This window comes from Neoarius graeffei, chromosome 14 (genome assembly GCF_027579695.1).
Source record: "Neoarius graeffei isolate fNeoGra1 chromosome 14, fNeoGra1.pri, whole genome shotgun sequence".
Lineage (NCBI taxonomy): Eukaryota > Metazoa > Chordata > Actinopteri > Siluriformes > Ariidae > Neoarius > Neoarius graeffei.
The window spans coordinates 41,722,947-41,748,682 of NC_083582.1; the positions used below are offsets into that span (position 1 = coordinate 41,722,947).

At 44.4% G+C, this 25,736-nt stretch overlaps 1 protein-coding gene across 1 annotated transcript in view; it reads left to right on the plus strand.

Annotated features, from left to right (window-relative positions):
* The window catches only part of snx29 (sorting nexin 29), a 239,266-nt gene that overhangs the window by 102,409 nt on the left and 111,121 nt on the right, over positions 1 to 25,736 (plus strand). Inside the window, 1 exon segment of the mRNA XM_060939684.1 lies at positions 8,599 to 8,705. Coding sequence (XP_060795667.1) covers positions 8,599 to 8,705 — 107 coding nt within the window.

A 25,736-nucleotide genomic window follows, 5' to 3' on the forward strand; every position in this document is an offset into this window, starting at 1 on the left:
ATTGGGGAGAAAATGTCCGTATCGTTGTTTGGGTAGAATAGATATATTATTCTATCCACATTCACTGGATATGAGCAATTGTGCTGATTGGCTACTCTACTACTAGGATATCAGCTCATATATCATGAGTAGAGAGAAACAAAATGGCGGCGCGTGTTGCTGAACCAACCGAGGATGAAATAAAAACTCTACTTGAAAACAAACCCCCCAAAAATAGAAGCAAAGCAACAAAATATGGGATAAAAGTATTTGACGGCAGTGTTGTAATCGAGTTGCTGCACCTCGAGTCCCCAGCGGTCAAGTCCAAGTCATTAAAAAAAAAAATTCGAGTGGAGTCCGAGAACAAGACTCCAACTGCACCATTTGACGGTGTCTGTTTCAGTGCCATTAACATTCGTTTGTTCCTAAACTTGATGTATGAACATGTGAATATGCATTCTCTTTGTCAGGGAGTGTGAAGTATTCTGTCAGAGATGGTTGGGAGACAGATGCAAGTGCAGAAGATGTGTTTATTAATACAAGTGAAGGCAGGCAAAATCGTGAAACGGTCAATAGGTCAAGTGAGGCACAAACTGGCTTTCATAGACTCTGCAGAATCGGATGAGAAACAGGAAATCAGGAAACCAAACAAGGAAATAAGGCTCGGTAATGTGTCAGCAATGCAGCTCAATACTTCGCAAAGTGAATGTGCTTTCACAGTTTTTATATAGGCGTGCTGATTGTGCCTTAATCCTGTGCAGGTGCGAGTCGTTTACAGCACGCGTGCAAGCGTCCGCTTGGACTGCGCACTGTCCAGAGCGTGCCCAAGAGTCTATCTGATGAGCATGCCAAGGTGTGCAGGTGTGACACACTTGCACGAAATTGGTACAAAAATTAATGTAGATATAAATATCTTCCCTCCTAGAACTGCCACCTTATTGTGGTGGAGGGGTTTGTGTGCTTGAATGATCCTAGGAGCTATGTTGTCGGGGGCATTATGCCCCTGTTAGGGTCTCCCAAGGCAGACAGGTCCTAGGTGACAGGCCAGACCAAGAGCAGTTCACCAAAACCCTTATGGAGGAGAATCAATCAAGGACTGTGACGTCGCCCGGTATGGCGCAGTCGGGGCCCCACCCTGGAGCCAGGCCCGGGGTTGGGGCTCATATGCGAGTGCTTGGTGGCTGGGCCTTTGCCCACGGGGCCCAGCTGGGCTCAGCCCGAAGCGGTGATGTGGGCCCGACCTCCTGTGGGTTCACCACCCACAGAGGTAGCCGTAGGGGGCCGGTGCAGTGTGGATTGGGCGACAGTCAAAGGCAGGGACCTCGACGGCCTGATCCCCGAACACAGCGACTAGCTGTTGGAACATGGAATGTCACTTCGCTGGGGGGGGGGAGAGCCTGAGCTTGTGCGGGAGGTTGAGAGGTACTGGCTAGAGATAGTCGGGCTCACCTCCATGCACAGCTTGGGCTCTGGAACCCAGTTCCTCGAGAGGGGGTGGACTCTCCACTTTTCTGGAGTCGCCCATGGTGAGCGGCGGCGGGCTGGTGTGGGCTTGCTTATAGCTCCTCAGCTCAGCCGCCATGTGTTGGAGTTTACCCCAGTGAACGAGAGGGTCGCCTCTCTGCGCCTTCGGATTGGGGAGAGGGCTCTTGCTGCTGTTTGTGCCTACGTGCCGAATAGCAGTATAGAGTATCCGGCCTTCTTCGAGTCCCTGGGAGAGGTACTGCGAGGTGCTCAGACTGGGGACTTCATTGTTCTACTGGGGGACTTCAGTGCTCACGTGGGCGATGACAGTGACACCTGGAGGGGCGTGGTTGGGAGGAACGGCCTCCCTGATCTGAACCCGAGTGGTGTTTTGTTATTGGGCTTCTGTGCTAGTCACAGTTTGTCCATAATGAACACCATGTTCGAGTATAGGGGTGTCCATAAGTGCACGTGGCACCAGGACACCTTAGGTCAGAGGTCGATGATCGACTTTGTTGTCGTTTCATCTGATCTCTGGCCCTGTCTTGGACACTCGGGTGAAGAGAGGGACTGAGCTGTCAACTGTTCACCACCTGGTGGTGAGTTGGATCCGCTGGTGGTGGAGGAAGCCGGACAGACCTGGCAGGCCCAAACGTATGGTGAGGGTCTGCTGGGAACGTCTGGCCGAGCACTCTGTCGGGGAGGTCTTTAACTCCCACCTCCGGGAGAGCTTCTCCCAGCTTCCGAGGGAGGCGGGGGACATTGAGTCTGAGTGGACCATGTTCTCTACCTCCATTGTAGATGCAGCTGTTCGGAGCTGTGGCTGCAAGGTCTCTGGTGCCTGTCGTGGCGGCAATCCCCGAACCCGGTGGTGGACACCAGAAGTAAGGGATGCCGTCAAGCTGAAGGAGTCCTATCGGGCCATGTTGACCTCCGGGACTCCTGAGGCAGCTGACGGGTATTGGCAGGCCAGGCGTGCCGCAGCTCGGGCAGTTGCGGAGGCAAAAAATCGGAACTGGGAGGAGTTCGGGGAGGCCATGGAGGAGGACTATCGGTCGGCCTCAAAGAAATTCTGGCAAACCGTCCGGCGCTTCAGGAGGGGGAAGCAGTACTCTGCCGACACTGTTTACAGTGCAGGTGGGGAGCTGTTGACCTCGACTGGGGACATTGTCGGGCGGTGGAAGGAATACTTTGAGGATCTCCTCAATCCCACCATTATGTCTTCCATTGAGGAGGTGGAGGCTGAGGACTCAGAGGTGGACTCGTTCATTACCCAAGCCAAAGTCACTGAGGTGGTTTGCAAGCTCCTCGGTGGCAAGACACCGGGGGTGGATGAGATCCGCCCTGAGTATCTCAAGTCTCTGGATGTTGTGGGGTTGTCTTGGCTGACATGCCTCTGCAACATTGCGTGGCAGTCAGGGACAGTGCCTCTGGAGTGGCAGACTGGGGTGGTGGTCCCTCTTTTTAAGAAAGGGGACTGAAGAGTGTGCTCCAATTATAGGGGAATCACACTTCTCAGCCTCCCCAGGAAGGTTTACTCCAGGGTACTGGAGAGGAGAATTTGGCCAATAGTCGAACCTCGGATCCAGGAGGAACAATGCGGTTTTCGTCCTGGTCGCGGAACACTGGACCAGCTCTATACCCTTCATAGGGTGCTCGAGGGTTCATGGGAGTTTGCCCAACCAGTCCACATGTGCTTTGTGGATCTGAAGAAGGCATTCGACTGTCCCCCTCGTGGTATTCTGTGGGGGGTGCTTCGGGAGTATGGGGTTCGGGGCTCTTTGCCAAGGGTTGTCCGGTCCCTGTACGAACGGAGCAGGAGTCTGGTTCGCATTGCCGGCAGTAAGTCAGACCTGTTCCCAGTGCATGTTGGACTCCGGCAGGGCTGCCCTTTGTCACCGGTTCTGTTCATAATTTTTATGGACAGAATTTCTAGGTGCAGCCAGGGGCTGGAAGGAATCCTGTTTGGGAACCACAGGATTTCATCTCTGCTTTTTGCAGATGATGTCGTCCTGTTGGCTTCTTTAAACCAGGACCTTCAGCATGCACTGGGGCGGTTTGCAGCCGAGTGTGAAGCGGCTGGGATGAGAATCAGCACCTCCAAGTCCGAGGCCATGGTTCTTGACTGGAAAAGGGTGGCTTGCCCTCTCCAGGTTGGTGGAGAAGTCCTACCTCAAGTGGAGGAGTTTAAGTATCTTGGGATCTTGTTCACGAGTGAGGGAAGGATGGAGCGTGAGGTCGACAGGCAGATCGGTGCAGCCTCCACAGTGATGCAGTCGCTTTACCGGTCCGTCGTGGTGAAGAAGGAGCTGAGCCAAAAGGCGAAGCTCTCGATTTACCGGTTGATCTACGTTCCGACTCTCACCTATGGTCATGAGCTTTGGGTAATGACTGAAAGAACAAGATCGCAGATACAAGCGGCTGAAATGAGTTTCCTTTGCAGGGTGGCTGGGCGCTCCCTTAGAGATGGGGTGAGAAGCACGGTCACTCGGGAGGAGCTCGGAGTAGAGCCGCTGCTCCTCCACATCGAGAGGAATCCGCTGAGGTGGCTTGGGCATCTCTTTTGGATGCCTCCTGGACGCCTCCCTGGAGAGGTGTTCCAGGCATGTCCCCCCGGGAGGAGGCCCCGGGGAAGACCCAGAACACGCTGGAGGGACTATGTCTCTCGGCTGGCCTGGAAATGCCTCGGTGTTCTTCCCGAGGAGCTGGCCGAGGTGTCTGGGGAAAGGTAGGTTTGGGCTTCCATGCTCAGACTGCTGCCTCCGCAACCCGGCCCCGGATAAACGGATGAAGACAAGACGAGATAAATATCTTATGCCAAATTATTATGGCATGTTAGAAAAAATAAAGAAGAAAAATCCGAGTCCTCGTCTCCAATTTACGAGTGCAATTTATGCATGAGTCCGAGTCATCAGTGGTCAAGTCAAGTCACAAGTCCTTAAAATTGGGGCACAAGTCGGACTCGAGTACTACAAGCCTGTTTGATTGCAAGAATGTATCGTTTATTTTTCAAGAATTATTATAGCATTTTTCACAATTTGCTACGGTTATTTTGCCGGTTTATTTACACTCTAAGGGGAAATGATTTTGTTGGATGTTTTGTGTAAAGTTCTTATTTATCGAATTTGCAAAAAAATAAAAATGCTCGGTTTCTCAAAATCCAGTGAATGTGGATAGAAGAAAACAATTATTCTACTCTATTTCATCATACATGGCTTATAGCCCACTCGGCTCCTACGTGCCTCGTTGGCAATCTGCTCATGCACGGCTCGATTTCATGGAATAACTGTTTGTCTGAATACTGAGTATCCTGTTCTAAAATGCATTTTGTTAAAATATATAAAACTGATAATGAATTTAGAATACATTCTGAAAAGACACAAATTTCTCATATCTCTAGCCGCTTTATCCTGTTCTACAGGGTCGCAGGCAAGCTGGAGCCTATCCCAGTTGACTACGGGCAAAAGGCGGGGTACACCCTGGACAAGTCGCCAGGTCATCACAGGGCTGACACATAGACACAGACAACCATTCACACTCTCATTCACACCTACGGTCAATTTAGAGCCACCAGTTAACCTAACCTGCATGTCTTTGGACTGTGGGGGAAACCGGAGCACCCGGAGGAAACCCACGCAGACACGGGGAGAACATGCAAACTCCGCACAGAAAGGCCCTCGTCAGCCACGGGGCTCGAACCCGGACCTTCTTGCTGTGAGGCGACAGCGCTAACCACTACGCCACCATGCCGCCCAGCACAAATTTCTCTCTTTTGAAAAGTTTAGACACACCTACACATTCATAGGTGTTTCTGTATTTTGAGTATTTTCTGCATTTGTACAACACTACTGAAGACATCAAAACTATATGATATAACATCTGGAACAGTCCATTACTTGAAGACATGAAGTGTGGGTTTTTTTTTTTTTTTAATGAATTAAAAAAAAAATTGAATTAGATGTGTCCAAACTTGGCAGGTTTCTTCAGATGAAATACTTGTGAATAACTCGATTAAACTGCTTTCGTTTGTGTACGATGGCAGTGAGTCAACATCAGTGAACTGGAATACAAGTCTGTGTGAAAATGTAGACGACTCCAAGACTAAGATGTTTAACGTAACTCTCAGTGTACTGTATAATCCACAATTTCAGGCTTATCTAGTGTGAAAATTCATACGAGACCCTATAGGCTAAGAAATTGCTTCTAGATGAACACTTAATAATCTTCAGTTAGCTCAACTTGGGTCAGTGTGTGTTTTTTAATTGGAACTAAAGTCAGTGGATTAGAGGTGACGTTTTTATTGCTAGCAGGCACAGCTGCCGTTCCACAATTAACGTTCCCCCCTTGCCTCAGAGCAAATTTGAAAAATGTTCCAGTACGATCATTTACTAAAGGAAGCGTAGTGCAGGTAGTGCAAAGTGTGTTCTGCAGCATTAACCTTATTTGATCAAAAAATAGATTTCAGCTGTAACAAATAAACATTGAGTGAGTAGTTATACTCTGAATACTGATTTTCTTTAAAGCAGATTGTGGACTGAATGTTTAAGAAACCTGTGGACTGTACCATATTTCCTTGTGTTCTCTCTTTGCACAATTGGCCAGTTTGTTGACCCAGTAATGTCAGTCAGGGTTTTTTTAATTTAATTTTTTTATTTTTATAAAAGTTAACAGGATATGCTGTACTTTCAAAAACCATGATGCCCATATATGCTTCATGAGCATCCTATTCCAAAGGCATGGCGTCATTTTATAGCTGTGAGAAGGTTTTCCACTCAATTTTGGAGCGAGTGTGCGCTCATTCAGCCACGGGATCATTAGTGAAGTCAGGCGCTGATGCCAGGTGAGGCGGCCTGGCGCACAGTCAGCGTTCAGGTTCATCCCAAAGATGTTCAGTGGGGCTGAGGTCAGGACTCTGTGCAGGACACTCGAGTTTTTCCACTCCATCCTTGGCAAACCACATCTTCATGGAGCTCACTGTGCGCACCGGAACATTTTATATTTTGGCCCTTTAGTTCCAGTGAAGGGAAATTTGTAATGCTACAGCATTCAGAGACATTGTAGGCAATTGTGTGTCTGCTAGTTTGTGCCAAAAGTTTGTGGAAGCCCCACATACTGTACGAGGGCGATAGTCAGGTGTCTACATACTTTTGGCCATATAGTATAGATTTGAAAAATGGTTTAATCCTCCAGTAGTGTTTTGGAAAGGAACGGTGGGATAAAACTCACTTTTTTTATATTTGGCTTAAGCAGAGAACCAAGTCATTCAGCATGTGGTGGCTTCACTTTTTGTGACCTTGAAATACAACCTTTCCAGTGTTGAATTAAAACTTTCTGAATAAAAGCAAGCATCCGCTTTTATTTTAACTGGCAAGTTCCTTTTTTTTTTCTCCTTTAAATCTCAGCACTCATTTAAAACTGTCTGGAACCCAAAGGCTAATTAATTTTCCTACATGGCCCAATCAATATGCAAAAAAATTGGATTGTCTGTGTTATTACAGCAATAAATTGACATTTCATTTCCCTCTGTGCGTGCACGCGCACGCGCACACACACACACACACACACACACACACACACCCCTTCTTTATGAACACTGTCCGGTTCAGTGGCCTGGAATTGGCAGTGTGGGCTGTTCTTTCACCACGCTTGCTGACAGTAGTGGTCTGTTCGTAAGAAAGCTACACCGGCTATTGAAAAGTGAAGATAAGCCTGAACATTGAAATGGCAGGTGACTGTGTGCAGGTGTGGTGATAATGCTCAGACCATATCAGGTCTGTTGTGCTTTTTTAGGCTTCTCAATTGCCCCTTTTCCACCAAATCAGTTCCAGGGCTGGTTCGGGGCCAGTGCTTAGTTTGGAACCGGGTTTTCTGTTTCCACTGACAAAGAACTGGCTCTGGGGCCAGAAAAACCGGTTCCAGGCTAGCACCAACTCTCTGCTGGGCCAGAGGAAAGAACTGCTTCCGTCAGCGGGGGGGGGCGGAGTTGTTAAGACCAACAACAATAACAAGATCGCCATTTTTAAGCGACGAGAAGCAGCAACTGTACAAACGCGAAGTCATTTATTATTGTTGTTGTTGTTGTTGCTGCTGCTGCTTCTTCCGTGTTGCTTTTGCTTTGATATTCACGCCAAGGTTTATGCAAACGTAGCGCCGTAACTGACGTATACAGCGACGTAATGACGTGGCTCCACTTAGCACCGCGAGCTATGGAAAAGCAAACTGGTTCTCAGCTGGCTCGCAAGTTGAGCGAGTTGTGAACCAGAACCAGCCCTGGAACTGATTTGGTGGAAAAGGGGTGAATGAGACTCTGTGACTTCGCAGCTGTCTTGAGGTGTACTGCGTACGCCTGTTTGCTCTCGACTCTCCATCAGTCTGAAACTTTTCACCGGCTTTGTCTCTTCCTCTTCTTATCAGGCTCTTTTGCATTACAGTGACCCTTAACGACAGTCCTGCCCAGCCTAATCCTGCCATTGCATCTCTCTCTCTCTCTCTCTCTCTCTCTCTCTCTAAAGCTTGAAATACAGGGTGTTATTTTGTAGGGATTAAAACGAGACTCACATTTGAATAGTTTCACTTTTCAGTCAGATTCATGCCTGGGTTTAGGTTGGAGGGTTTCGGTTGCTCTCACCCTATAGCATATTTTTTCTTTGGGTGGTTGAGGCTGCATTTGCATTGTCAAAAGCTGAGTTATTGAGGCCTTTTTTTTAAATTGAGTTTGCAGGGTGGGGAAAAGCTCACTCTTATGCTTCTTATGAAATCTGTAGAGCTCAGCCTCCACCAGTTCTGAGTGCTTCTCTGAAATTAGATTATGCCGTGTTTGCAGGCTAAATGAGTTCTGTTTACTGGCATTAAGTGATGAACCATTTTCAGCAGTGTTTACAAGCAAAAAAGCAGTTTCGTGATGCAAAAAGTCCAGAAGGCGAAAGAAATTATTCTTGTTTGTTCCGAGTGTTTTAGAGAGAACTGCACATCGACTGACTGAAAATGGTTCTGCCCAAATAACTCCTCATTCAATAAGTCGGCCTTTATTATGTCTGTTTTTTGTCAATAAACCATTCTTTCTCACTCTCTTCAGGCAGTCTTCAGTATCGTTTGTCAGGACAGTACTATTTTTATTGTTTTGAATAATGCAGTCCGATGCTTGTTGCCCTGTAGCTCTCCCCACGCTGAGGAACTGCGAAAGCTCTGCTCCAGCTGTGCAGCACAGGTCAGTGGCAGATGTGGAGGAACTGGCAGCGAGTTATGAGCGTAAACTCATCGAGGTAAGTGTGTTCCACAAAATGATACTGAACTCTGCTTTCCTAATCACTTCATAGATGAGATTTTATTCATTTGGCCTGGTTTTATGTAGTTCAGTAAATGATCACATCTGCATTTTGGCCTAAAGTGCTAATCTGGTTAATGCACTTGTTTTTCTTATTCACATATCTTTACTCCCAGCCCACGTGTAGGACCGTGCAGGGCTCGAAATTAACTTTTTTTCTTTGTGTCCCCCAGTGGTCCCGAATTCTGTGTTGTATTGTCCCGAATGGAAGCAATAGTGTCCCCATTTTTTTCCTCTCTGAAATAACCAGTGGTTAATATTATCATATGAAGTTACTATTATATTTGTAACTATGCGATTTTGAACCCTTTATATCATTTTTGCAATAAGTCACAAGACACAAGCGACACATGTCCTATACATCATCTACTTCAAAATTACAGTTATTGCATTTTCAGTTTATTCAACTTTGGCGATCTCACTGTATGAATAGATACCCGCTTATTTAAAGGGGCCAACTAGCTCATTCAGAAAATGTTTCAACTCACTACATCTGCAGTACACTTTAGTTGAAAATAAGACCCCTTTTATGTTCATTTCATCTACTTATACCTTGAATATCTGTTGGCACTTATAAGGCCAACTTATAATTTTCACCATTACCGTTATCCATTTTTATGAACTTTCCGTTATCCATTACCGTTATCCATTTTTATGAACTTTCCGTTATCCATTACCGTTATCCATTTTTATGAACTTTCCGTTATCCATTTTATGAACTTTCGCTGCCGAAACGTGGGTGCAAATGTTAGCACCATCAGCATAGTGGCAGGTCCGAGCCTAGTTGTGCTGCTGACTGACTAAACCTTCTGAACTAGAAAGACACCAAGAAAACTCACTTCTGTTGAACGGTATCTTCCGTCAATATCATCCACATCATTCCTGTTGTATTTTATAACGTGTCTAACAGTGTTCATTAAGTTCATTCAGTTGCTAGCGTTGCCTGCAGACCAGGCGATGACACTTTGGATCCTGAAGGTCCCGGAGACGTTATGTCTGGGCTTTCAGTTTCTTCCCCGCGGTCAGTCCGCTTCAACCACTTAAGCATTTTTGTTGTGCAAGAGTCGGCGCAGCGTGTGTGGTAGCAATTCCATTCCAAGTCCATATAATGCGGACTCCGGCCGAAGATTCTAGAACAGAATGCGCTGCTCTGTAGCCTACGGATGCAGGTGCATCGAAAGTGTAGCTACTATGTATTTTTCGCTGTTAACGTTTTAAAATTAAAATTGACAAATTAGGTGAATGTCTACGTATGTGTTACGGCTTTGTAAATAATATTAATGTAGAACGTTTTTTCTAGATCTATTTTTTTCCATTGTCCCGGGATTGTCCCAGATATGATAATTTTGTGTCCCGATGACATTTTTTATGGTCCCCGGGACGTCGGGACACCGTTAGTTTCGAGCGCTGGGACCGTGTACAGTGCACTCAGCTCCCAGGATTAGGGTTGAGGACCACTGATTTAGAACCTCAGAGTTTATAATGTTAGGGATTCTGTTTTGTACAAATGGCATGAGAATACAATGCTAATGAGAGAATATCTACATAAAGACTTCGGGGATTGATGTGGAAAAATTCATGACTGGCGTTTTATTTTGTTAATGATGTGAAGAAGCCAAGCCAAGAAATATTTTTGTCACATGTACACTCAAGCACAGACTTAAAGTGCATATCACAGGTAAATTCAGGAGCAAGATCAATGTAATTCTCCTATTTTATATTAAACTTTGGTCAAATATCTGTCACATTTTGCATTTTGTACAATTTTTTTACCTTGCGCAATACCAGAAAAATTCAGTTGAAATGAAGCCATTTGAGGCGAATTGGTCCGCCTCTGAAAAAACTTGGCATTCGGATTTCCCGGCAAACATTGATTTTCGTGACGTCATCTGCGGGACGCCTCCCTCTGAACCCTACGTCAGCGCTGGTTTGTTTATGAGAAAACGACCTGGTGGTTTTCTGCAAATTTCTTCAGCGTTATCGTGTAATTATTAAAATGGTTAACAGATGTATCATAGGAGGGTGTAGCAACACCAATCTTGATGGGATTAGTACTCATCGTTTCCTAAAAGACCGGACAACGAGAGAGAAATGGGAGCGCTTGGTCTACACAGGCTGTGCACTGAAACCCTGCAAAGCTCACGCAGCCTGCTGGCGCTTCCGCAGGTAACGTCACGAATCTGGCTCCAGACTCCCTTGGGATTTTTCCAGACGCATTTTATTTTATTTTTTTCTGCTGTAGACTAGGGTTGGGCGGTATTACGGTAAGAAGGTATCCCGAGGTATCCAAAAGTACCAACGGTATCGGTCTCATTACCGTCATTTAAAAAAATATATATAATATCTAAATAAATATGGAGTACATGAGGTCATAATATAAAATAATAAATTGAAGATCATCCCGAATAACTGTGTGATCGTATTTTCACTAATTCTATCAATTTCCTAAAGAAGTTTTCATCGCGTGCAGGGTTGTTTATGTTGTTACCATGGCAACCCTGCGTGACATTTTGGAGTCTGACAGAAAGCTTCGCAAGAGACTGAGACCGGGGGTGTCATGGCTCAGATGGCTAAGGCACCGTACCATAAATCCGGGGACCCGGGTTCGATTCCGACCCGAGGTTATTTCCCGATCCCGTCTCTCTCTCCCCCGCTCATTTCCTGTCTCTCTATACTGTCCTATCTAAAAAAAAAAAAAGAGACTGAGACCGCGGTTGAAAGATGGCAAGTCAAGATAACGAGTTAGTGGCAAAAAAAACAACAACATCGGCAGTGTGGCAGTATTAACCAAACGAAAAATCTAATATGTCCCCTAAGGCACACCATAGCCTGGGGTACTCCACTTCCACGAGATCTCTCCAATGAGTTGTGTTTTGAGTAGGTTACATGAGTAACAACAAGGTAAAATAATATAACGTATGACATTTGGGATGTGGGTAATAAACGTTTGAAATGTCATCTACTGAAGAAGCGGAAGAAAACATCGTAGCGTAAACTGTTAGGTTTCTGGTGGGAATTAGCAATGCGCTTGCTATCTTTGTTGGGTGTGTTAAACCGTATGGATTTAAGTGGAATAATTGTAAGGAGTTATGTGATCAAGACAACGTTTTAAGCAAGGTAAGGCCATTTGATTATTAATTTCCCCGCCATGGCATGACGTGGGCCCATATGATTTTGCCTTGTGCAGCTATCACGCATTTGAATTAGGTTCGCCTCATTTGCGCTGAAGAATATGGTTTATCGCGCAGTCTAAACGGACTTGGGTGTTGGTTGATTCTTTTTCTTTTTTTTATTTCCCATGCTTGAAAGGGTATGATCCTGCTCATCGTGTACTTTTTTTTTGATGGAGCAGGTGAAATAGTGCTGCAAATGGCGTTTCAACGCAGACATGTGTAAACGACAGTTGAATGCTATTTTCAAGATGAAGGAAGAGTTGCGTGATGCTTTGAAATATCTCTTAATCCATTCATCAATGCACAAAATTCGCTTTGCTGCTTAATCCATACCACAATGCACACAATTCGCTATGCTGCTTTTAAATAGTACATTTGAGGCATAGGCGCACGTTACACAGTAGGCCGAAACAAAATATTATTTTTTTCTCGGTAATACCGTATACCCCGGGAAAACACAGAGACGGTTTAAAGGTATCAAAATTTGGATACCGCCCAACCCTACTGTAGACAGATGGTCTTGTGCAAAATTACCCTTCTGGATGAGTGTGTAAAGGGACATACTTTCATATTTAAAAAAACAAAAACAAAATTGGTCCAGAATATGCACTTTAAGCCCACAGTGAAATTCCTCCTCTACGTTTAACCCATCTGAAGCAGTGAGCACAGACATGTGAGCAATGAGCGCATACACATACCCAGAGCAGTGGGCAGCTATACTACAGCACCCAGGGAGCAGTTGGGGGTGAGGTGCCTTGCTCAAGGGCACTTTAACCCAACCTCAGGCCAAGGCTGCTCCATGTTAACCTAACCACATGTGTTTGGACTGTGGGGGGGGACCCATGCAGACACAAGGAGAACATGCAAACTCCACACAGAAAGGCCCCGGTCAGCTGCTGAGCTCGAACCCAGAACCTCCTTGCTGTGAGGCAACAGTGCTAACCACTACACCACTGAGCCACCTGTTCATATGCTTGTAATGAATAAAACACAGTGAGTTGTGCTGTTCGAGAGAGATAATCCATGATGGGTTGGTGTGATACGGCCTGATGCACAACGGAGGGCCTTTACCGCCTTGAAGCGGATTATTTTCCTGGAACAGCGTGTCCCAAAGTTGTTACAAAAGCATGGCCCTGCTTGTTTTCCTAATGTGCAACCTTTGCTTTCTTCGACAAGCTCTCTGCTCAAGCCTTTCTCTCGAAGGGCTTAAATACATGCAGTTTATTTGGTCACAGGGTTCAGTTGTTGGTTGGCTGTGTACTGAAAAGTAGAGGATGACATTTGAGCATGATGGACACATTTACAGGCTCAGGGTGGATATTTTATTTATTTTTTTTAAACGTGATTGATGGCTGTGTTTATTCAAATGGTCCCATTGCTGTGCGATAGTAGTTCTATTTAAATGCAGTGAGATGGTGATGTGAATCTTTTTTTTTTTTTCCTTTTCTTTTTTGGACTACTTAACCCCTGTGTCTGCTGTGATAAGCTCCAACTAACTCGAAAGGAACGATGCCTGCAGCAGCCCTTTTATTGCTTCAGATAATTCATTCCACTGGACTGCTTTTCCCTATCCATGCTTTGTGTGGAAATCACACAAATGGTACATTAGTCTTGTTTTGTCTTCGTCTCTATTATCGGATTATCTTGTTTTGTATTTGTCTCTCTTTTGTCTTCTGATGAGGGCGCAGTGCAAGTATAAGAGCACGTAAATACATGTTCATAACCTGAAGGAACCTCCTCTTGTAGCCAAGCATCCAAGTGCGTCAGGGTTGTTGGCTAGTTGTTGGGTCAGCGTTGGAGTCCGACAGGAGATAGCCTTTCCCTGATTGGCTGTTCAGCCTCGCAAATCACTGCCTGTGAAGAAAAAAAACATAGCGAGCAAAGCAAGCAACACTCGTGTGAACACACAAATGATCTGCTCTTTTGATTCAAATCTCTGCTCATCTGTTTTTGCTAGCTATATTTGTGCAATTAAGAGGTCTTTAAATTCTGTTCAAGGTTCTCGGAGACAAATATATTTCATCGAGTTTGTCTGACTATTGAGGTTTTTCACCCACTTGACCACGTCATGTGATGCATCGTTAGGCTGCCATTTTGGACGTCATGGCTCGAATCAGTTTGAATGCGAGGAAGGCGACAAACGAAAAACATAAAAGAAAAAGGAGCGAGATGCAGAAAACACCTTCGCTATCCAGCGACGTAGGGCATTTACAGGGCGAGCAGAGGGAGAGGTATTTGCAAAAATTGAGGTTAGCAGGCTTAGAGAACGACGTTTACCTGCTTCCACCAGGATTGTTCACTGACGTACGGAAGTACACGAAGCCCTCGTCTTTACCTGACTTCGGCCCACATGATCTGTATACCTATGTCGTTAAAAACCCATCGCCATACACAGGTATTGATCTGAAAGCGTATAAGAGTTTGGATGCCCACAAATATTGTGTCAGGCTGGGTAACATGCCTACATCAGCGGGTCGTCCCTGGAGCCGGTGGTCGCCATCTTATTACAGCTAAGGTTTGTTCACATTTTCATTTACTTTCGGTCCTCAGGATAAACAAAATGTTATTAAATGTCATTGAAATAACTTCTTAGTCTGTTGAGACATGGCCCATTATAAATTTGCTGTTACCAGGCAATGACCAAGAACTGTATTATTAGGGTCGGTGTCTGTGTTGTAGCAGTGTACTAGCAGCTAGCTGTTAGCACTAGCTAATGTCAACAACATAGTAGCTGGTATGTTACTGTAGCAATGTTTACGTTCAGTCATTTGGATGACTGTTAAAACCTTTCAGCCTCAAGTTTTTCCTTTACTGTATTTACTAGTTTACTGTAATTATGATCCGGCAGCTATTTACACCGGATCCAGTGTAAATAGCTGCCAGAGCGCGCTCCGGCTTGCTCCCCCTCAAATTAAGCAGCGCGCTCCGGCTTGCTCCCGGAGCACTCCAGGAGCAAGCCGGAGCGTGCTGCTTAATTTGAGGGGGAGCAAGCCGGAGCGCGCTCCGGCAGCTATTTACACTGGCTCCGTTGACATTGGCTAGCTTGACCTTCAAAATGGCGGACACCGGGGCGTCACGTGACCCTGTGACGTCAGGTGAAAAACCTCAATATTCCAAACCACATACTATCACTAAATATGATGTAAAAGCAGCATGACTCGATATGGAGGCTAGTACAACATACTGCAGTAGTCTGCGGGTGTTTTTAAATTACGACTTGGGACTACTGCTTCCTTCTGGTTTAGGAAGTTATTTCCTTTCTCACACACAGGATGTGCATGCGTCAGCCATAAGCTGTAGTTTTTAGTGAAACCTGCGAGGTGATAATCATTCAACTTGGTTAGTTCTAGTTCTGCTTGACCTTTTGAGGGCCCTTGCAGTAGTTTGAGGAGTATATACATTTCCAGGATCCTTTTCTGGAACTTTGTCGTCACTTCATGTTAGTTTGCTGCCCAGTTGTCTCTCTCGTGCTTAATCTGCTACTTTCTATACTTAGAAACTTTGAATGTACTGCATGATTATGCCTCATTATATTTGTTTGCCTGTTACTGTCTGTGAACCAGTTTTAAGAGAAAGTACAGTATGGACATTTGTGGGTTCTTGTTTTGCTGTTTTTCTATCTCTCTCTCACTCTCACACACACACACACACACACACACACACACACACACACACACGGGGTAGTAAAACTCCTTGTTTGCTGGAATGTATACTTTGGTTAAGAACCCTCTTTTTCAACTATATGCTGCAGCAGGCAGAATTAGTTCGCAGTCTCATATGGTCTTACGACATGTTTAAAAAAAAAAAAAGCCAGAGTTGTACCTGGGCGGCACGGTGGTGTAGTGGTTAGCGCTGTCGCCTCACAGCAAGAAGGTCCTGGGTTCGAGCCCCGGGGCCGGCGAGGGCCTTTCTGTGCGGAGTTTGCATGTTCTCCCCGTGTCCGCGTGGGTTTCCTCCGGGTGCTCCGGTTTCCCCCACAGTCCAAAGACATGCAGGTTAGGTTAACTGGTGACTCTAAATTGACCGTAGGTGTGAATGTGAGTGTGAATGGTTGTCTGTGTCTATGTGTCAGCCCTGTGATGACCTGGCGACTTGTCCAGGGTGTACCCCGCCTCTCGCCCGTAGTCAGCTGGGATAGGCTCCAGCTTGCCTGCGACCCTGTAGAAGGATAAAGCGGCTAGAGATGATGAGATGAGATGAGTTGTACCTAATGAAGTGGTCAGAGTATACATGTTCTCCCTTTGGGTGTAAAATGTTTAATTGCAATTATGACGCACAAAGCGATCCTCAAGAAGACTGCTAGACGGTGAGGTCGGGGCGTGACCTCTTGTAGATTTCCTTTGATGGCGGTGTTCATTAAAGAAGCCGTAAATAAAGACCGGGTGATTTTAGGATGTGTTCTGATTAATGGAGAGTAGCTAAGCATCAGCATATAATGATACTTAAGTGAGCCAACAGCCCTCGTTTGTCTGATTCAGACTGTGCTCTAGTGCATAAAGACTCGGGGAGTTTCATAATGATTATGGCTGTTTTCGAGGTTCAAAGAGCAAAGCAGGTTTTTGTGTGGTTTTTACTGGTATAGCTCTGTCAGTTCATCTGGCACATTTTGGTTTCAGTGACTACAGTAAGAGGAGCGAGCGCACTCCTGTATTGTGTGAAACATATGCTTGCTGTTCTCTGGTGGATGCATAGTGCGTTTCAAAAATTATGCAAATTTGTGGAGGGTAGTGTAAATGAGATTGTAAAAATTGTCAACCAGTATAAATACTGTTTATATATAGCTTGAGCAAACCTGCAAAAGAAATTTATGCATTGGCTTAAATCATTACTTGCTGCCACATTAAAACTGCCACACACAGTGCCCTCCGTGATTATTGGCACTTCTTGTAAAGATTTTTTTTTGGGGGCGCGGGATTAAAAAATTGACCTTTCGGTGAAGTCACTTCATCTTGCACTGAAAAAATAAGTGGAAAAAACCCAACCACCTTTTAATTGAAAATTTTATTCAGAGAAAATCAAATTCCTCATCAGCAAATAACTATTTTCAACAAAACCACATGTGCCACTATTACACCCCCCCCGGGAATGATGAATACAATTTACCTGAAGCATGTTTCCCATTTACATTGTATGTTTTTGAGTTGATTGGAGTGTGTAGGAACTTTTTTTCAAGTTGCAATCCATGTCTTCCCAATTAACTGGGGAACAAATATGAGGTGACAAATGCCGCTTTTCCACTACAAACGCGGCTGAGTCGGGCTGAGCCGTGCCGTGCTGAGTTGGGCTGAGTCGAGCTGAGCGGGGCTGTTGGAGTTGCATTTCGACTACCACCGCGCTGAACCGTGCTGGCTGGAAGTGGGTGGACACATTGGGTGGAGTTAGCGAAAGTGGGTGGACGTCACGTGATGTCGTTAAGCGGCGCAAACAGTGACATCAGTGACCTTTTAAGCGGTAGTCTCACGACCCGGATAGTAAACAATAAACATGGAGGACATGGAGTCGTTAGTGTTGCTGGTCTTGGTGCTGTGGCTTGTTGTCACCGACAACGCCAACAGATACTGGCAAGAGCGTATAGATGAGGCGAGGCGCATAAGGCTCCAGAAATTCTCGTAATTCGTAATTCTTCTTCTTCCGGGTTTACAGTGTTTACAGATCCCAGCGTGCTCGCGGGGCGTGTGGGCATCTGAGGACACTTCTCCTCACCAATCAGTGCACAGGGGAGTGTCTGCTCACGTCCCCAGCCTCACTCAGCTCGGTTTGGCTCGCTTCAGCCCCACTCCAAAACCGTGCGAGTTTTGGGTGCTAAGCAGGGCTGAAGCGAGCTGAGTCGTGCTGTTTTGAGAGTCGAAACGCGAGCCGTGTCAGGCTGAAGTGAGCTGAAAAAGGGTAGTGGAAAAGGGCCAAAAGAGGCCAAATCCCCTTTGTCATCCATCAACATGGGAAGGATAAGAGATGATAAACCAAATGAGGGAGAAGTGTGTGGACCTTCATAAGTCAGGGAACGGTTATAAAAGTGAAAGCTACTTCCCTGAAAATGTCAGTTTAGACTGTTAGGGCAATAATAAAAAAATAAATAAAGTGGACACCAACTGGAACTGTTACAAACTTGCCTGGAAGAGAACCGAAGTTTTTGTCCCCATGTACAGTGAGGAGGATGGTAGGAGAGGCAAAAAAAAATCCCCAAGGATCACTCTTGATGAATTGCAAGAAAAAGTGAAATCTTGTGAGTTTCCAAGTCTTCAAAAGCACCATCAGACTTCACTTCTATGCCAACAGGTTATTTGGAAAGTCTGCCAGAAAAAAGCCTTTTCTGTCAGTTAACCACAAACGTAAGCGCCTGAAGTTTGCAAAATGCTCCTACAACTTGGACTGGAATCGTGTTCTATGGTCTGATGTACACTTAAGGTGGATTTGGTGTAAAAAGAAGGATGGCTATAATGAAAAGAACCTGATCCCAACTGTAAAATATGGTGGAAGTTCTGTGATGTTTTGGGGCTGTTTTTCCTCCAAAGGCCCTGGAAACCTTGTTAGGATACGTGGCGGCATGGACTCCATGAAATACAAGGACTTTTTAAATCAGAATCTGGCTGCCTCTGCCAGGAAACTAAAACTGGGTCGTCACTGGATCTTCTAGAAGGACAGTGATCTGAAGCATATATCCAAATCAACACACACACCCTTTGCTGACCATAGAATCAAGCTTCTGTCCTGACCTGAACCCCATTGAAAACCTGTGGGGTGAGCTGAAGAGGAGCGTGCACAAGAGAGGGCCGAGGACCCTGGATGATCTAGAGAGCTTGTGCAAAGAGGAACGATCTCCAATACCCTGCTCTGGATCTCCAACCTTATAGAATGTTATAGGAGAAGACTCGGTGCTGTTTTCTTGGCAAAGAGAGGTTGTACAAAGTATTACATGCAGGGGAGCTAATAATAGTGGCATGTATTTTTGTTGAAAATAATTATTTCTTGATGAGGGATTTGTTTTTCTATGAATAAATTTATTTCAATTAAAGGTTGGCTTTTTCTAATTTTTTTTTTCAGTGTGAGATGAAGCTACTTCACCAAAAGGTGGATTTTTTTCCCCTCTTTCTTCTCCAAATCCTTTTTTTTTTTTTTTACTAATCTTTACAAGAGGGCCAATAACTGTGGAGGGCACTGTATTTGCATTTAGTGTCATGTAACAGAAGGGCTTTGGGCTTCCTGAGATCACAAAGCAGAGACAAATTTCATGTGCCTGATACAGTGACCAAAGGCCACTAGCGTTAGGGTGGATCTGTCAATCATGGATTAGTGTTCAGTGACCCTGGAAGACACAGGAGTGCTCCAGTCCAAACCAACGGATTTTATATAGGCCTTTCCAAAAGAAGAAAATAATGTTTTAATGTAATGTATCATCATAGTCAAGTCAAGTTTATTTGTATAGCGCTGTTAACAATAAACATTGTCGCAAAGCAGCTTTACAGAATTTGAACGACTTAAAACATGAGCTAATTTTATCCCTAATCTATCCCCAATGAGCACGCCTGTGGCGACGGTGGCAAGGAAAAACTCCCTCAGACGACATGAAACCTCGAGAGGAACCAGACTCAAAAGGGAACCCATCCTCATTTGGGTGATAACAGACAACATGACCATAACATTAACAGTTTTAACATGAAGTCAGTTTCATTGATGTTATAACTCTTCATTGATGGAAACTTGAGTGCAAAACTGTTCATGACAACTGAAGTCCTAAAGTTAGCAAGTCAACTGTAGTCCTCAGCCATAAAAGCATTACTGTAAGTGTCCAGAGCGTCCTCCAGGTATGACTTTCAACTGTTCACATGGGGCCGTCCTCTACAGGAGTGATGCGATGAGGCTCTAACCATACATAGGGCATCAGGATGGATCAGGCAGGTCCGAGGAGCAGAAGAGGTCAGCATCTCGATTCCAGGACCGACATGTAGCTCAGAGGGACAGATTTTGGGGGGGGGGACACAGGTTGTTGGGTATGCTCAGTGTCACCTGAATAAGTAGGAACAGTATACATATTGCACGGAGTATGAGCAGGGACTCTGGCAAAACTAACTATGACAGCATAACTCAAAGGGGAGAGCCAGAAGAGGTAACACAGGCATGAGGGAGCCATGGGACATAAAGCAGCAGCCACTACACCGTCAACAAACTCGAGTGAGCACGCGAGTGGGGACTGACAGCATCCATACATTCCAGTTTACCAAAACACACTGTCTGAGGACCCTCCAGATCTACTCCTTTACCTCATAGACACCATTAACAAAAGGCTTGAATAAACAGGTATGTTTTCAGCCTTAAACGCTGAGACGGTGTCTGATTCCTGAACACTACTTGGAAGGCTGTTCCATAACTGTGGGGCTTTGTAAGAAAAGGCTCTGCCCCCTGATGTACCTCATATAGTGAAGGCTACCAGCAGATAGCCTGCTCCTTTTTGATCTAAGTAGGCGTGGCGGGTCATAAAGGACCAGAAGTTCGCTCAGGTACTGTGGTGCGAGACCATTCCGTGCTTTAAAGGTCAATAGTAGTATTTTATAATCAATACGAAATTTGATTGGGAACCAATGCAGTGTGGATAAGACAGGGGTGATGTGGTCATATTTTCTAGTTCTAGTAAGGACTCCTGCTGCTGCATTTTGAACTAACTGGAGCTTGTTTATGCACTTACTGGAACATCCAGACAGTAAGGCATTACAATAATCCAACCTGGAGGTAACGAAAGCATGAACTAGTTTTTCCACGTCACGTAATGACATTTAAATTTCTTATCTTAGTAATATTTCTGAGATGAAAGAAAGCTATCCGGGTGATGTTATCAATGTGAGTTTCGAATGAAAGACTGGGGTCAATAATCACTCCGAGGTCTTTTACTGCTGCACGTGAAGGAACAGAAAGGCTATCCAGAGTTACTGTGTAATCGGAAAGCTTACTATTTGCTGCATGTGGTCCTAGTACAAGTACTTCAGTCTTGTCAGAGTTAAGCAGAAGGAAGTTAATAAGCATCCAGTGTCTAATGTCCTTCACACATTCTTCAATTCTATTAAGCTGGTGTCTCTCATCAGGTTTTTCAGAAACACACAACTGTGTGTCATCAGCATAACAGTGGAAACTAATACAATGTTTACGAATATCACCCATATATATAAATAAGCAGTGGACCCAAGACAGAACCTTGTGGAACACCAAACTTTACCTCAGTGTAGGTGTATTATGTTTGTGTATGTAGATTGGTGTTAAGTGATCAATCTTTAATAATTAAATTGAATCAATCCCATTGAATCATTTAATTTGAATCATTTAATTTGAATCATACCATTGAATCAGTCTCATTGAATTGTTTAAATTGAATTGTTTAAATTGAATCGTTTAAATTGAATCATTTAAAGTGAATCGTCTAAAGTGAATCATACCATTATCTGGTATATTCAGAATTATTATGGTCACTTACCAAGCTGCAGCTAATAATATTCATATACACCTTAGAGTTCTTTTGAGATATGGGCGACTTCAAGAAATATCGAAACAACAGACAGACACGCACAGTTTCAATGATAATGGAATTTATTATAACAGATAAAAATTGAATAGCAGCAGGTGAAATCTTCTGTAAACAGAGTGCGTGTGTGTGTGTGTGTGTGTGTGTGTGTGTGTGTGTTCAAAAGGTTAGCTTTGTAGGCTAATTAGACAAAGGAAGGCTAGCTAGCATGTGTTTGTGTGTGTAAGCAAATGATTAGCTTTGTGTGCTAACTAGACAAAGGAAGGCTAGCTAATGTGCTTTTGAGGCCTAGTGTAGGCCACGTGGTTGTGTGTGAGGCTTAGTGTATGTGTGATAAAAATTAAAGGTTAACAATTAAAATACATTCAAATGGTCATCCGTGATGTATGTGGATTTGAATGTGGGCACAGGAGAGTGCGCTATAAAGGTTGAATTGAATCAGGACTTAGAATATTATCTAAAGTTGAGACAAAAGACCTCGTGGTAAAGAACAAAGGAGGGGGGGAGGGGTTACCACGTGTCTCCTTACAGAACAAAGAGAGTTAGCTCTGGTTTGCTAGCTAAAGTATGTGTGAGGCCTAGTGTGTGTGACCACGTGTTGAAGCCTGGTCCCTGGAGACAAAAGGCTTCCCTAGACAGCTAACCCACTAGCTTTATAGTATTATTAAATTCACTGAAATCTTAATGAGGTCAAAATATGGGTAAATAATGAAAAAGTGTTAGAGAGAGCATGCAAAACCTATCTATTAAACAATTGAGACCAACAATAGAACAAATGATAGAAACCCAAAATCAGTGTGCACACTTAAACAATCCCTGAGTGTAAATCCACACTAAGTAAATAAACTAATTCCTAAGACTAGTCTTCTTGCCCAAATGTCAGTCTTACTTCAAAAATCTCGCCTTTTTGTAGAAAGCACAGAATTCTTGGAGAGGGTGAGTTCACAGGAGCTCGGAAAAACTTCTGTGGGAAACAGAGGATCCTCGGAGAGGCTTCGTAGCTCGTGGGGAGGAAAACTCTTATCAAACAACGTGCACTAGTTAGAAGGGTTCAGCCGCTTCTTAACTACAAATTAAACTGCCTTGGGCTGCAGTTTCGTACGTACTCATAAGGAATAACTGAAAACTGGTTATAACTCGCTTGAGTTAAAGATCGTGTATTTCCGGAGTCTACCGTGATCAAGGGTAAACAAAAAGGAAAACGCGCTAAAACGTGGATCTTGCAAGAAAGAAATTGTGGTTTCGGACGGTCCGATAGTGAGTGCCTCCTTTTAGGTCTGTTCCGTGTAGTTCCAGACGCCAAAGAGAAAGATATGGCGGATTCCAGGTCCTTTTATGGAATCATGGAGGATGTGATGTAAGTGATCCCGCCCAGGCGTGACGCAGGTCAACGCGGAAGTTGGCTGGGAGTTGTAGTTCTTAGACAGTAGGTGGCGAACTGTACCTACATCAGTATGTCTAGAAAAATCACCATTTACATCAACATGCTGATAGCGATCAGTTAAATAAGAGCTGAGCCAGGAGAGGGCCGTTCCCTTAACTCCCACAACATTTTCTAGTCTATCCAGAAGAATGGAATGATCAAATGCTGCACTAAGGTCAAGAAACATAAGCAGCGAGAGACAGCTCTGATCGGACGCCAACAGTAGGTCGTTTACTACTTTAATCATAGCTATCTCTGTGCTATGGTGAGGTTTAACTCCTGACTGATACATTTCATGGATGTTATTCCTATGTAAATATGAGCAGAACTGCTGTGCCACAGCTTTTTCAAGGATCTTCGAGATAAAGGGGAGGTTTGATATTGGCCGATAATTGGACAGCTGACAGGGATCAAGGTCAGGTTTTTTTTAATCAGGGGTTTGATAGCTGGGATTAAAGGATTTGGGTACATAGCCAATCGTAAGAGAAGAATTTATTTTTAAAAGTGGTTCAATTACTTCAGGTATTATCTGTTTGAATAGACGTGTAGGTAAGGGATCTAGTACACAAGTTGAGGCTTTTGATGCGGAGATTAATGAAAGTAATTCAGTTTCTCTAAGGGGAGTAAAACGTTCTAATTGCTGATCTGATAGTTATATTGTTAACTACAAGGTCACTTACATTGTCTGACCTTAAATTAGTAGTTTGAATTTTTTGTTGGATATTCTCAATTTTGTCATTTAAAAAAATTCATGAAGTCGTTGCTACTACATACTGCAGGTGTGCGTGTGTCTGTAGTGGACTTATTCCTGGTTAATTTTGCTACAGTATTAAATAGGACTCTAGGGTTATTTTTGTTATCTTCTATTAGGGAGGAGAGATTATGTTGATCTAGCAGCACTAGGAGCTTTTCTACAGTATACTTCAAGAAGCTCTCCTTCCACGCTAATTTGAACGCTGCCAATTTTGTTTGACGCCATTTACGTTCCAACTTTGGAGTGGTCTGTTTTAAAGTGCGAGTGTCATCATTATACCAGGGTGCTAATTTTTAGTCTCTGACCATTTTCCATTTAAGAGGAGCTACATTATCTAAAGTATGGTGGAACGTTGACTAAGCATTCAGTTGCCCGATCAAGTTCTGCAGGGGCTGACAGTGACCCGATCAAAGTTGATAACTCTAGATCATTTATAAAGCTCTGTGCAGTAGTTGACGTGAATGTACGTTTAATACAGTAGCGTGGTGAGGTGCATATATTATTACTCGGACATATTTTGAATGAGATGAGATAATGATCTGAGAACTTCAGACTGTGGAAGTGTGACTATATTTTCTACGTTTAACCCGAATGTTAGTATTAGATCGAGAGTGTGACCATCATTATGGGCCAGTCCTATGACGTACTGATTAATCCGTACTGAATCTAAAATGGACACAAACGCTGTTTTCAAAGGGTCTTCTGGGTTATCAAAGTGAATAATAAAATCTCCAACAACTAAAGCTTTGTCTAAGGAAATAACCAGATCTGAGAAAATCTGCAAATTCAGAAAGAAACTCAGAATATGGCCCCGGGGGCCTGTAAATAATAAGTAACGGAATTAACTGGGTAGACCTATTTTTCGAGGCTACATACATTGAGTATGAAGAACTTCAAATGTATAACGAGGTTTTTGTGTTACACCTAGATAATCATTATAAATAACCGCAATGCCTCCTCCTCTACCAGTTAGACAAGGCTGGTGTGTATATAACTGTATCCAGGAGAACTAGCTTCATTTAATGCTATATATTCATTTGGCTTAATCCATGTTTCAGTTAAAGTACATTAAACTCCTGATCAGTAATGAGTTCATTAACCATTAGCGCTTTAGATGCAAGAGATCTAATATTTAATAGCCCCACCTTTAGATCAAAGGTGCTGGCAGCAGCTGTACAGTCAGTATGATCTAATTTTATATTGATTTAGGTTACTGGAACAAACTGAGTATTTCTACTTTTTTGTTGAGCTCGGGGAACAGACACAGTCTCGATGTAGTGGACCCTGAGTGACGACTGTGTGCAGCTAGCAGACAGTCGGTTTAGCCTGTTCATCTGCTCCCTGGCTTTGGTTCTGGATTGTCAGAAATTAACTATGCCTGTTCTGAGACTATGACCAATGCTGCAGGAAATGAGAGCAGCACCTTCCCGAGTGGGATGGATACCGTCCCGCCCTAACAGGCCAGCAGTGCCCTCAAAATTAGCCCAATTATCTATAAAGCCCACACTGTTTTCAGAGCACCACCTGGACAACCAGCAGTTCAGCGGCCATAACCTGCTGTAAGTTACATCTCCACGCCGCATTGGGATGGGGCCAGAGCATACTACAGCATCGGACATCGCCTTCGCTAATTTAAACACCTCTACAAAGTTACTCTTAGTAACCTCAGACTGACGAAGGCATACGGTAGATCATTAGCTCCTGCATGGATAACTATCTTTGAGAACCTGTGCTTGCCTAGGACCCTAAGATTACCTGCCATGTCCGGCACCCTGGCTCCCGGTATACGCCTGAATAAAGCTGCTGGTGCCCCTAAAGGCTGAGCTAATTTCACGTGCCATGTGATCGCCCCCTATGACCAGAGCTCTTTCAGGTTTCTCAGAGGGTGCATCACTAAGGAGAGCAAACCTGTTCGACACGTGATGCGGAGAGGAGTGGTGCTCCCATGGGCGAGCCTCAGCGGTAGCCTTGGCTCTATGCTGTAAGGGTTCTAATGCTGGAGTTGGGAGATTACTAACTCCACCTAGGGCATCCAGACTTTCCCCTACAGAAACTACACTGTTCTCATTCTCACTGACTTTCACTAAAGCCTGGATACGCACTTCTAACAC